The sequence below is a fragment of the Solanum stenotomum genome, chromosome 12 (assembly GCF_019186545.1).
Source record: "Solanum stenotomum isolate F172 chromosome 12, ASM1918654v1, whole genome shotgun sequence".
In the NCBI taxonomy this organism is placed as follows: Eukaryota; Viridiplantae; Streptophyta; class Magnoliopsida; order Solanales; family Solanaceae; genus Solanum; species Solanum stenotomum.
This window is the reverse complement of record NC_064293.1, coordinates 26810823-26825071: the sequence shown is the minus strand read 5'-3', so window position 1 is coordinate 26825071 and position 14249 is coordinate 26810823. Positions and strand designations below refer to the sequence as shown.

Below are 14249 nucleotides of genomic sequence, written 5' to 3'. Positions count from 1 at the left end.
GGGGGTGTTCTCTTCATTTGTTATTCCTCCCTCCTCCTCTTTGCTTTTTGAAAGGGGTGTAGCGGTTGGAGAAGGAGGTATGCTTAACAGAGGGGATGAGCAAGGAGAGTTTTGATGCAGGAGAACGGTACGCAGTTTCAACAATAAGCACAAACCTTTTGAAGAGCAATCCGAGCAGCTTCCCGCTGTCTCTCACGCTGCAACTTTAAATCAGCCTCTGCCTTCCTTCGAGAGGCAACTTCAGCAGCTTTAAGTTCTGCCTCAATGCGGGCTTTCTCTGCACACACCCAAGGTTCTGTCAGAGAAACAGCATGCATCCAGATAAAGGAAATCATGTACAGTAAACTTGAACTGCAATAATACAGATATGTACTGCTCGTTATCTCTCAAAATATAAGATTTATCAACTCATATAATGACACCAAAAGAGTGATAAAATGGAAAGAGGCCGTCAACTACTAAAGCCTCTCAACACATAGATTTAATCCAAATGCCCCACGAAAGTTTTGATTCTTTAAGTTTGGTTTCCGATGGAGAAATTAAAATCTTAAACTTTTTAGTTCAACTCAAGATTTTTCCAATAAAAAACAAAAGTGAAACCAAAATAGCTTACAACAAGTATTTTTCTATTTTTGTTTACATTTAATTATCTTACGTTCTTAGAAAGTTAATATTCTGCAACTTCACTTAAGCTTCACATAGCTTCTTTATGAGTTCCAGTCTTTCTACTTCCTCACTTTTGCAACTAAAGCACTACATATTTGGTCTGGAAGCATGTGACTTGGGCAAAAGATATCTTAAAGTATCGTTGGATAATATCTACTTTATTTATTTGCCATCGTATCAAGCATCAAGATTTTTCAGTTGTTTGTTATGCTGTAATTTTTGAGTGAAAATAAGCACTCTGATGCTCTATTGTTTCAGATTAGTCAAGCTGAGAGTTCTTGAACAAACATTAATTTAGAACTACTTTTGTTAACAAGTTTGCATGATAAATATTCTCTTTCATCACAGTTCTCTCTTTCGGCAGAAAAAACATGCTTAAATCTAAGTTCACGATCTAGATTAGTTTGTAGTTACTAATGTCCAACATATATACCTGTGTGGCATGTTCAGAGTTTGTAATATATGTTATCTCACTAAATATCATGACTAATTAAGAGCAAAAGGCAAAATAACTCCAAAACCCGAAAAGGAATATTGAACCAACCAGAACTTATTTTAGTTTGAATTAGATTTTATTATTTATCAAACTGAAAACTGACCAATTAAATCCAAACAATACAATACCAAACCGAGACTTGTATTTTTGGCTCAAATATAGTGTAGGTCTTTGTAAATTCAGCTACATTGCATCTTTTTAATCCAGGGCACTCCAGAGAGTCCATGGCAGGCCTTAAAAAGGTGACAGTGCCTAAAAAGTAAGTTCTCCTTCTATCTTTTATATAATTTTGTTTTGTTTTATAACCATCCTTGCATTCTTCTATTTTTTCTGCATCAATATTGATAACTAGCCAGATAGAGATATTCCACAAATGCCAAGTATGTTTAAATTCTTGAGTTCATTATCCCCGTTTATTTGAGCTACTACTGTAATAAATCAATCAATCAATACAACATAAACGATCAAACCTTCGAGCTGCTGCTTTTCCAGTTGTGCTCTTTCCAGTTGCATTCTATGCAAATCAGCCTTATCACACTGATTCAGCAGACAAAACAGGTGTGACAAACCAAACCAAATTAAAATAATGTACGCCACAAGTGTTCTAAGAGGAAAAGGCAAGGCATTACATCAACTGGAAGAGATTTCTGTTTCGCTTTGATGATGGTGTCAGCAAATCGACTCTTTAGCATTGCAGCACGTAGCGCTTTGGTCGGGGAAAGATCAATGTTCATAAGAGGATCCCAACCTATTGCCAGAAAACAGTCATCAGCAGCGATTAAGAATTAAGTTCATTGGCCTTTTGGATACCCAAAAAAATTAGAAAGTATGCAAACACATACTCACCTTCACCATATGGAACAGCGGAAGCACATGTAGATCTACCTGGACTAGAACATGGATTTTCTTCATGAAGGCTACCTTGACCACCTTCATATTATCGGAGGCAGCTTGTCAATAAAGAACATTAAAAATCTTTTGATGCATGCTATTGAACAAATATAAGAAAGTTTTGCAATCACCATGAGAGTTCAAATCAGTTCGACATGGAACTGATGCCAAGGAGTTTGTCACTTCTCTATCCTGAAAATGTATACAAGGTGTCAAGTTGCAAGGAAAAGAATCAGGAACGCCATAAATCTACTCAAACATATTTTAAACATCAAGACACCCACCCTTTTAGCAACACCCGAATGATCTTGATCTAGCTTTCTTTTTGTTGGAAAATCTGATTCGCAATGAGAAGTACAACTTGTTTATTAGCAATTGACGATTTGGAGTTCCAATGAAGTTAACCAAAGAAGAGAGGCAGAACAAACTTACTCCTAGGAAGAGCATGGGTATCAACACCTTGAAGGTGGCAAGCAACAATGTTTGCTTGTCGCTTTGTTTTGACAGAGCAAATAGAACTTGTGCTACTATCTGTGCCCAAAAAGACACATCCCCAATCAGCCCCTGGAAAAGATCCATAAAAGGAGAAATTTTATACTCGCCCTTATCGTACCTTTAGGGACCGGCTCCATGGATGACAGACACCCACCACTTTGTTTCACGCTAGCGGGCTCTGCCTGTAGAAAAGAGCATCAATTAGATAACATTATTTTAGTTCCAAAAAAAAAAAACAAACAGATAATGTTTTAAGTTTCCTTTGCAGTACACAGCTATTATTGTTCTAGTTGAAGTTCAATATATATGACTAATTACCTTTTCTGTAGTTAAATTGGAATACGCTCTAACCACCCTCTTTAACTCCAATAGTGTGTCATCATCATACTTTTCCAGGTCCAGGTTAACCATCTCTTCTTTAAGACCCATCAACCCAAACTTTTGGAGAGCATTCTGCATGTTCTTAATAACATTTCCCCTAAGTAAATCAACAAGTTCTTTCTTCAGCTTTTGCTTCTCCTCCAAAGGCATTGGCCTCTTGTTCAGACCATTAGCACATGGTGCAGATTTCTTAAAGAAAGTCTCCCTTGTATTCTTAGAGTGATTTTCTTTACCACTTGAAACACAATCCTGACTGATTTTTTTGCTCTCAGCTTTCCACTTACCTTCCAACGACTTCCATCTCTGATTAAAAATATTGTCTAACCTCTTAGCCATGAGGTGAAAATCATTATTAGGAGGATTATACTTCATAGCATTTGCAAACGTCAACCTCACATCAGCAGCAAATTCATCAACATCGAAGTACAGATTGCCATCCAATTTAGCTTTGACTGTTCCCAAATCCATTGGTTTTCTAATTATAGTGAAGTAGTCAGGAATGTTATATTGGATTGGATCCACTGGTAGAAGGAAGGGCCACCCACTAGGATGAACCATCAGGACTTTCAGAATGTTAACGCATTGCTGCTTTACACTCCGATCCATTTTCCGCCTTTTCTCTCTTCCATTGTCGATCACCAACGGAGGTTCACGTTTCTTAGAGTCGGGCGGCATAGGTAGTTTCACCTTTATACTCATCTCAGAGCTTCCCCTAGGTTCAGTTCGCATCCCCTTGGAAGAAATTTTTATTTTCAGCTTCTTCGTCACTATACTATCACCAATATTCATGGTGGGCAACTCCAGGAGATGAAGAGAACTGTTCACCTTTGGAGATTGAGCATTAACCATTGAAAATACAGACCCTGGAAAATATAGAATAACAAAAGGGAGTTAAAAGGGAACCAGACAGTAACTTTGATACAAGTATAAAACTTACATAAAAGATGCAACATTTAGCCAGGCCAAAGATATGATTTAAAAAAACAAATACCCTCCTAATCAGGATGCTAAGATATCAAGACTAAATTTACCTCTAGGGAGTCACCAAAATCCCATCCTTCTCAAACCCCACGAGCGTAGAGAGAAAGACAATAAAGCAAAGTAATTGTTATACTCCAATTCTCCTAGAAACAGGGACTTGAAGCTTACATACGCTCTTAGTTAATGGAACTATACTTCCTTGTTAGTGCTCTTCAACATGAATTCGATTAACAAGAAGCAATTTTAGAGGATTCCAATGAGATGAGATGAATTTCAACCAATAATTAAGCACCAAGTACCCATAAGACTCACTCAAACCCCACCCCACCCCACCAGTTATCAATTTATTTCCGAAAAAAAGAGCATCATCATTATTTTTCCCCAAACCACAAAGAGGAAAACAAAATAACGAATTGTAAGAAAAAAAACATAATCCACCCTCCCCCAAATCACACAGAGACAGAGAGAACAGAACCCCAGCGTGGAATTAAATCAATCAATAGCCAACTTTAACTAAAAAGAAACCCCACAATTCAACTTTCCATAAACCCCACAAAGAAAATCAACAAAATTCAACCCAAACACTAACTTCCCTATAACACAAAAACGACCTTGATCAAACTTTTCTCCAACAACACAGAGAGAATCAACGAACGATGATTCACAACAAAAACAGAAAATAAAGAACACCCACAATTTCTTACACCATAATTCACATAAAGAAACAGACTTTACACTAAATTACCTGAAATTCAACTCCAAAAAAACCCTCAAGCCAAGCCGCTCTTCTGTAAAACCTCCAATTTCTTAAGAACAGAACAGAAAAGAGAGCAAAAGGGCTCCGAGAGCCCTCTCCCTGACGCCGCAGACAAGTGTGCTGGTGTAGAAGAAACAACTGCTAAGAGTAAACGAGCACGATAGAGAGAGAAAAGCGACTCTTGCAGAGGTTTTAGGGTTTATATTTTATATCGATATTTTTCCTAGTTTTATTCTCTCTAGTATATGCCGTCTTTGATCAAAAGTAAATGACCCTTTTAACCCTCTGAAGAAATTGTTGGATTAATATCTGTTTTTTCCCTTGTTTGTTTTGCTTGAACCTCAAGTCTTGGTTTAATACTAACTACTTACTGTATTTTTTACCTTTTATTCACATCATAAATAATCTTTCTTCTACGTTTATAACGAGAACTAGAATATTCTGTTTTCTTTTATCACTACACGGGGTTTAATTTTAGTTATGTTTTTGTCTTAATTTATGTGACATAGAAAGAGTTTAAGTGTCAATAAAATTTTAATATGATTTTTAAATATTTTAAGTTGAAATTATTGTGTTTTATAGTATTTTTTTACACAATTTTTAAATAATAATATGCTACTCCCCTTATGCAATATAGGTTTTTTTATGTAACTTTTAAATAATATATGTTATTCCCTTTATCCCAATATATATGCACGGATAGAATTTCAATAGTAAATCAAATGTTGTTAATTACTGAAATTTACAATACTTTTTAGGTAGTTTCCAAATTAAATAATAAATGTTACCTTTTTTTGTCTCATTTTATGTAATCGATAGATTAATTTCAAGAATCAGTAAAAAAAAATTATATATTTTTTAAAATATTTTAAGTTGTCAATTATCATGATTTATAGTACATTTTTATATAATTTTTAAATATATTACAAAATTAAAAACTAAAAACAAACAAATTAGATAAAAACCAAAAAAAAAATATTAAAAAAATTACAGAAATACTTCAGTAATTTTTGTTATAAGTAATTTTTGTTAGAATTCAACTTAGATGAGCTGTATTTTTATTTTATTTTTACTATATATCATGCTCTTTCAAAACTTAGATGGGTTGTATTTTTTATTTTGTTTTTACCATATATCATGCTCTTTGAAGTGAAAAAAAATAGTAATAGATTTATCGACAAAATCTCTCACTTGTAGATGAGGAAGATATATAAATCTATCTTCTGAGTGCATCAATATCTACTTTTAAGGTTGTTGCTTAACTAATAATATCTGCTTTATAATTCACTTTAGGAAAAAATATCTGCTTTATAATTCACTTTAGGAAAAAATATCTGCTTTATAATTCACTCTAGGGAAAAGGTCTGTCACTTGATTTTGTGTTCAAAAGTGTGGTCTTATGAAGGCCACATATCATACATTTTCACCTCATGTTTATTATGACATGCAAAGATAAAAATTCAAACATCTTTTGTTGAGGTATATATAAAAATTGTTTTTACAACTTTCAACTATGTACATCTAAAAAATTTCAGGTATGTTTGCACCTCAACCATGTGGCTGAAATATATGTAAAAATAGATTGGAATTTCAAATATGTGCATCTGAGTTTTTTTTTTAAAAAAAAAAAGTTGTTCTTCGAATTTCAACAATCCAACACCCATATATACTCTACATAAATTCAAATTTAAAACACAAGTTTCATATATCATAAAGAACAAACACAATCATTGAGTTATCAAAAACCACACGAACCTAACAAACTAATTTAACACCCTTTTCATCGTTATGTAACAATGAATTTAACAATACAATACAATAAAATTATATTTAAAGTATCGACACAATACAATAGATAGATAACAAACATCGAAACAAGAGTGTTAGCTCATAATCATGGGCTGCAGAACTTATAATTTGGGGGAAATCTGTATACATCAATCCAATCCAATGAATACATAAACTTGCTGAGAGTTATCATCTCAGCAACTGATGCTCAATATTAATTTGAGCACACAACAAATGATAAATAACTTTAATTTCCCATAAATGATATACTATATACTACCCTTCACCCCTTTTAACACATATACCAAATTCTTCCTTGGAAAAAAGAAAATTCGAACCTTCTCAAATTCTCAACACAAGAAAAAAGAATCAGTGAAAAGAAGAAAAGAGATAAAAGTTTTGTGCCATTTCTTAATGATAGTTCCAGCTATAGTCTTGTGTTTCATGCATAAGAGTCCAAGAGAGGTGCTCTTGGCTCCTCTCCTGAATTGCTATATCTAAAGTAGAGTACCAGTTGTATGACACCAAGAACTCCTCCGATCCCATTTGGTACCTGATTACATTCAGAAGAACATATTCGTTAGAAAGCAAAACATAACAATGATGCAATGATACAGGCCTTGGCACCCTTTCAAGGTCGGATTGGTGCAATCATTCAAGGGACATTTCTTGCTTTCTGGTGTTTATTGTTTTTCTGGAGGGTGGGTGAAAACTGAAAAGGTAAAATATAAATAGCAATTGAAGCAACTATCTATGCACTAGCACATCGGCCAATGCAATAGGAAGTAAAAGCAGTTAATCAGAAAGCTGCCAACAGAACACTGGGCATTTTCCAGATGGTATAGAACATCAATTTAACCAATTTTCAGCTTTCATGGTCTTTTTTTAGTTAAAATTCACTAGAATAAATTTTCATCTTTCATAAATAGGTGGTGCAGAAGAAACTTTTAAGTTTATACTTTCTCTGATTTATCTTCAGAAACAATGAGAATAATTTTGAACATACAACAAAATTTTAACAACACATTAGTTGACTTAAGTAGGACAGAAAAGGAAGTAAAAGAGAAGGAATCAGCCTGAAGAATGGAATATTTACTTACAGAGATGAATGGATCATTCTTGAACATTCCGTAGGCAAAGAAAGAAAGGCTCATGAGAAAAGTCGCAAGGGATAGATAAAATGGCATGTACTCCACGCTCTTTGTTTTGATCACCAAATTCTGCCCCAAAAAATTGTTTCTTAAACCAATTAGTCTGAGAAATGGAGTGTTTCTCATCTTAGGTGATAGCACTTTGTTCATGAAAACTTACAATAATGAATAGTGGAGAAGCAAACATGCAAATGAGAGAAAAGACTGATAAATATCCAACGAAAGTTTGCCGACTGGCAGGCTCAAATAGATATAGGCTGATGACAACTATAGCAGCAAATACAGCAAAAACGCCAAGCACCAATCCCAGCATTTTCAACTGCATTGAACGTGTAATGATATAAGCACAAGATCAGTTTGCATCAGAAACTTAAGCAATATTTTGTATGTAAGAACCAATAATTACCTTCTTGGACCCCTCTGCATGAATAATGAAGATGGTAATATATACTAGCTGGAACACTGCTCCAATTGAATTGACAGTGAAAACCAATATAATACCAGGAGATACAATTGGTGTCCCATACCAGAGGCATATTAAGCAATTCAAGAGCGCATATATATAAGGTAATCCAGAAAACTGTTCTGTAGACTTGCTTCTAATGATTCTTCTGAATGTTGGTCTGAAAAAAGAGGGGATACAATCAACTTATATGAATCACTTACTATTCATTGTACTGTTCAGAGATTTTGGATACTTACATTGGTGACACAAATAAGACGAATGCAAAGAGATTCCCTGCATTACACATAAACCAAATATTTGGTTAGTAAGTGTAAGAAACTTCCCAATTTGGCTGATTCTTAGGAATATTATAGTGTTATGCTTGTTAGATTGGATAAAACCTTCATTCTTGGATGGATTTAGTCTGTTGGATAAAAGGAAAGGAACGAGAAGGACAAGAGAAGAAATGATTAGTAAGAACATAAAAGGAGAAGTATAATACTACACACACCACCCTGATTAGATAGGAATAAAAAATAGTTGTGTATTCTTTCTCCTTCCTTTCTGTTCCGTTACAAGATCACTGGTTATCTTCTTCCTTACCTTAAATTCCAAATTTCTTCTAACCAATCAAACCATGAGGATGACTTCAAAAGGTGAAAATTAGAAGATTAACATCTTGGTAGCTTCTCTATGCCAATAATTGGGAACTTTTGAAGTCAAACACTCTAAAACTAAAACCTTAATTAAGGAGAAATGAGTCTGACTATTAGAGACTAACTAATTGGATCTTCATTAATATGATGCCACTCCAATTTAGCTATTGCCCTAAATACTATCCTTAACTAACATAACAAAAATGGACTTAATGATATCTTTGAATCTAATGATTAAAGTGGAAAACCCCCAACCCTAGCTCATCAGATTGACAACAAAAGCATTAGCCAACAGTGAACATGTCTATCAAGGTCAAACAACAACTAAGATTTTTCCTAGCATTCCTCCATCTTTAGAGTCCATATCAAGGGGCCAAGAGCTACTACAGTATCCAGAAAAATTGATGGCATATTTTACCAAAAAAGAAAGAAAGAAAGAACACAGCAACTCTTTCAATACAACTTTATACAACCAAAATAGAAGTAAATAATGAAAAGTAACCAACTTTCTAAACAAACAATCCCCATTAAGCACAACAGACAAATGGGGTTTTAACATAGACCAAAAAGATGTAACCTTTACAAATAAATAATGCAAAGCAGACAGAAATCAACCAAAAAAAATGAAAAAAGAAGAAAGTTCAAGATTCTGCAGAACTTATAGTAATGAGATCCAATAGTTACTTTACATATCAACCACAAAACTTTCTTATCTTTCAAAAAAGTAAAAAAAAATTGAGTAGAACACCATAGCAGCCTATCAGAAACAGAAACAGAAACAAAAACAAGAAAATCATTGAATTGGGGTTGAGAAGAAGAAATAGTACCTGCAATCCCAGCTGCAAAACTGCAAATTGAGTATAATCCACCTACAACTAACATTCTTTCTTTGTTCAAATAACCTCAAATTTTTTTAAAACATATAACAGAGGAAAATCTCAGTTCTTATTGAAGCTGAGAGGAAATATGTTGTGTGCTAGAAGTTACAGCATTAGAGGTGTAAATGGTTATGGATGTAAGGACAAATTCATATAATTACATCAACAATTATTATTTACTATTGGTAGAGCCAGTTGGAGAACACCTTTTCCAATCTGTGACAGCGCTTATAAATTGATTAATTCGTAATAAGCATATGCCTAAATTGATTGCGGGTCAATCATGTTCTACTGCTTCTTATCTAAATCTAAATAAAAATCAGATAAATAAATTAAAATAACGAATAATAACGAGTAGTAATTTTTTCCTCCGAGAGAAAAGTACTACTTTTAACTAATCAAAGACGGCGGTAATTCAGAATTAACCAGCCCAGGTTTGAAGTAGAAAATGTTAATCTTGAAATATATACATATATATTTTTCCACAAATAGAAATAATTTTAACCAAAAAATAGTGGATTTTGTCATATTTATGCCTTTTATATTGAACTCACTACTAAATTAAACCTAAGGTTGTGTATTGGTCAATTCAGTTCGATTTTGAAATTTATGAATTCGACTTATTGACCACCAATTTGTAGATATGATAAACTGCTATAGACCCTTAAGGTATAATTTAATAATAAAAAAAAAATTGTTATCCAAACGGCCAAATCAATTAATCTTTTTTTTTCTTTTATAAAGGAAGGGGAATGGGAAGGGATTTATAATGTGGAAAATCGAACTCTCTTCAATAAGATGAGAATTCAAGAAGCCAACTAACTGGCTAGAGAAAAGGCCCAAAATAGTCCTTCATCTTTGGGTTAAGACTCAAAGTCATCCTTGAGTTTTCACATAGAGCATTAATAGTCCCTCATGTTTGCAGTATTGGTGCACTTTTGGTCTTCCTTCAAAATTTTGCCTATTTTTTAACATTGATTTTATTCAAAATTTATGTATGGAATGTTTAATCGTCATTTTATATATTTAGTAGAAATAATAACTCCATGTGAGAAATTGTGAGAAGAAAAAACACATTGTTTTGTTTAGTAGAAATTGTATTGCAGGTAGAGTCGAGAGGTTCATCACGACGANTATCTTTAATGTATATTGATGTTTGCCATATTCTGTAGAGCTTATTGTATTTGAATGAAATCTGGTCCAACACGTGTAGATGAACTTTATCTATTAAAGAATTTTACCCTTTTGGAAGTATGTTATGCAAATTGTAGAGATGTTTGTTGGGTTAGAAAGTAATTAGGGAGTCATGTGAAAGTTTACAGCTGCAAATCAAGATGGAGATAAATTATATGGCAAAAACTTATACTAAAAACATGATATTATTATATGAAAACTAATATAAAAGAAAAATATTAAAATTGTTGAAAATAAATCTCTCTACAAACAAAACTCTTTAATGACTACATTGTGGATTCTATTGTTGTTCTTACTATGAGAAGAGAGTCTTCAATTTATAGGATTGCAAACATTTCTTCTAAGGAAAGAATAAACCAAAAATTCCTTTCATGAAAAGTAAAAATATTTATGTTAATGTTTTGTCTTTTCTTTTAGAAAAAAATAAACTTCAAATAAAAAAAAAATCAAGGCAAAACTCTAGCAATGTTTAAAAAGATTTAGGTGTAGTTTAATTGATCTGTCATCACGATTTGACTTTAAGCCACAAATTTCATTAAGCCACTTTGTAGTTGGTGGATGCACAATAATTGAGGGGACTAAAGTATTTCTTCGTAATATACTCTAATGATGTAGAATGAAAGTGGCTGAAGTTGTTAAGTTAGCACTTTAATCTCTGAAGTTATAGTAGTATTATATTTTGTTTAATTGCACTTTAGTCATTTTTGTATGAGCTGGCATAGCTCTGTCAGAAGCAGTAGTATGTGAGGACATTGTTGCAAGCATACTCTATGAATCAGCTAGGGTTGTGGTCCTATATATATTGTACTGATGAAAATGAAATGTGATTATCTTGTTTGACATATATCTCTTAGTTGTAAGTTAGATTAGCAACTAGTTGTCTTCCTCATTTTCTATTCCCTGAATTTCCCCTTTTTCTACTGTTCCATTGATTATTATTCATCAATATTATTGTTCCATTAAATCTGCATTATTTGGTATCAGAGCATAGTCTTGAGCTTTGTGGGTGTTATCATGGCTACTGATATGACTGAGATCAAATCAATGTTAGAGAGGATAACTTTGGAGATGGCTAATGTCTCCATGAGGCAAACTCAAATGGAGGATCATCATGAAAAATCCTTTGCAGTCTTGAAGGAATCTCTAGAGGCAGCAAGGATGACAGATAAAGGAAAAAAAGCAGAAGTAACAGAGGGTGGTGGAGACATCTATACTCCATCTGGGAACCCTGTAGCTTGGATGAATTAGAACTATCGAATGCAACAATCACCAGGAATGAATCCTTTGGGGTGGGGGTCTGTGCCTCATTTTCAAGCTAATATGGAAACAACCACACCTCAAGGACATGCTTCACAAGGGATGAATCAAGGACCACATATTGTAGGACCTCATGGAGGGGTATCATTTGGAGCATCACCTAGAAACTGCTCAGGAAACCAATCAATGACCAGGTTCACCAAAATGGAATTTCCTAAGTTTAATAGAACTAATCTTAGAGCATGGTTGTGTAAGGTGGAACAATACTTTTCGATGGATGAAGTAGCTTATAATCAGAAGGTTAAGGTAACATCCATTCATTTTGATGATATAGCTATAGAATGGCATCTGGCTTATCTGAAAAGTAGATCTCACTTACCTTACCCTGCTTGGGAGGAGTATGTTTATGCGCTAATGGACAGATTTGGGGCTAAGTATACTGATCCTATGTCTGAACTTAAACTAGTAAAGCAGGTTGGAATGGTTGATGAGTATCAAAAGGAGTTTGATAGGATTATGACCAGATTGGTTATTCTCCCTGAGTATGCTATTAGCTAGTGCTTTTATCACTGGTTTGAAACCTGAGATTGGATTTACTGTTAAGAATCATAGGCCCTATTTTTTACCACAAGCTTACCAGTTAGCAAGAAACACTGAGGCTCAGGTAAATGCCCAGTTGAAGTTGACTAGATCATCTTTATATGTTGCAGGGGGTTCTCAGTCAAGGGCAAGGAACTATAATTCATTTTTCAAGGGAGCAGGAAGCAAACGAGAAGGCCAACCATTTAAGGACTCATCTGTGAGTCTGAACAGAAAGACTTCAAGAATGCTCACACCTACTGAGATGAGTGAGAAAAGGCAGAGGGGTCTGTGTTTCTTCTGTGATGAGAAGTTTGTGCCTAGTCATAGGTGCAGCTCTAACAAACAACTATATTTGTTAGAGGTGGCTGAAGATGGAGAGGAAGACCAAATGTTAGAAGTGCAGGAGGATCATGATAACTATGAAGAGGAGGAGGGACATGAACAGAATTATGAAATATATGTACATGCTCTTAATGGAATCCATGGGTTCAATACACTTAGAATCATGGGCTATACTAAGGATGGTCCTCTAAACACATTGGTTGACCCTAGAAGCTCACATAATTTTGTTGATCATAGGCTGATTAAGAAGTTGCAGGGAGATACACAATTAATCAAACCACAGTCTGTGAATGTAGCTGATGGTGGCAATAGACAGACTAATGAGTTTGTAGAAACTTCATTTGGATGATGCAAGGGCTCACATTCCAGGATGACTTTTTGTTGTTGTCACTAGGTTCTTGCGATATGATTTTGGGGGTTCAGTGGTTGCTTCCTCTAGGAGACATCAAACTCAACTTCCAGAAGTTAACGCTGAGGTTCTGGTATCAAGGCAAGGAAGTGGTAATACAAGGTACTAGAGAGAAAACTAGAATTGTGGAGGCCAAGAAGTTGGACAAGCTAGCCCAAAATGGCTGTCAACTTTTCATGATCAGGGTATTGCCAACTGATCAGGAACAACGAGAGGAACCACAGGCCGATGCTAGTGCTAATCCTATCTTAGAATTAACTAAGGAGTTTCAAATACTCTTTCAGGATCCCAAGGGCTTGCCACCTCATAGAAGAGTGTTTGACCACAAGATTCCCTTGCAACAAGGTAGTCAGTCAATGCTAGGTGTTACAGGTACTCATCAGGACAGAAAGATGTCCTTATTCAGATAGTGCAAGAAATGTTGGATCAAGGCATTATGCGGCCAAGCTCTAGTCCTTATGATTCACCAGTGGTATTGGTAGGGAAGAATGATGGGTCTTGGAGGTTGTATGTAGATTATAGGGCACTCAACAAGATGACTATCAAAGATAAATTTTCCATCCTTATTATCGAAGAGTTGTTATATGAACTTGGTGGTTCACGAATCTACTCTAAATTGGATCTTAGGTCTGGTTATCATCAGATTATGATGGCAAGGGAAGATGTAGAGAAGACTGCTTTCAGGACACATGCTGGACACTATGAGTATTTAGTGATGCCCTTTGGTCTCACTAATGCACCTTCTAGTTTTCAAGGGTTAATGAACCATGTGTTCAAAGATTACCTAAGGAAGTTTATTTTGGTATTTTTTGATGACATTTTGGTTTAAAGCAGGAGCTTGGAAGAACATTTGCAGCATTTGAGAATCACTTTCAACTTG

At 34.5% G+C, this 14249-nt stretch overlaps 2 protein-coding genes and 1 pseudogene across 2 annotated transcripts; 1 reads left to right on the top strand and 2 right to left on the bottom strand.

Moving 5' to 3' along the window:
- Nucleotides 1-126: 126 nt before the first annotated feature.
- Nucleotides 127-4880, bottom strand: LOC125848108 (transcription factor GTE12). Its single transcript, XM_049527913.1, has 10 exons — nucleotides 4656-4880; nucleotides 2867-3792; nucleotides 2667-2730; nucleotides 2486-2584; nucleotides 2338-2390; nucleotides 2185-2245; nucleotides 2009-2092; nucleotides 1792-1910; nucleotides 1633-1699; nucleotides 127-277 (listed from the first exon to the last, which is right to left on the bottom strand). The coding sequence occupies exons 2-10, from the start codon at nucleotides 3776-3778 to the stop codon at nucleotides 138-140; spliced, it is 1599 nt and encodes a 532-aa protein (XP_049383870.1). The 5' UTR covers nucleotides 3779-3792; nucleotides 4656-4880; the 3' UTR covers nucleotides 127-137.
- Nucleotides 4881-6566: 1686 nt separating this feature from the next.
- LOC125847918 (bidirectional sugar transporter SWEET2a-like) lies at nucleotides 6567-9705 on the bottom strand. Its single transcript, XM_049527640.1, has 6 exons — nucleotides 9535-9705; nucleotides 8309-8345; nucleotides 8013-8229; nucleotides 7767-7925; nucleotides 7556-7675; nucleotides 6567-7008 (listed from the first exon to the last, which is right to left on the bottom strand). The coding sequence occupies exons 1-6, from the start codon at nucleotides 9587-9589 to the stop codon at nucleotides 6898-6900; spliced, it is 699 nt and encodes a 232-aa protein (XP_049383597.1). The 5' UTR covers nucleotides 9590-9705; the 3' UTR covers nucleotides 6567-6897.
- A 2394-nt stretch (nucleotides 9706-12099) lies between these two features.
- Nucleotides 12100-14249, top strand: part of LOC125847271 (uncharacterized) — a 4448-nt pseudogene continuing 2298 nt past the window's right edge.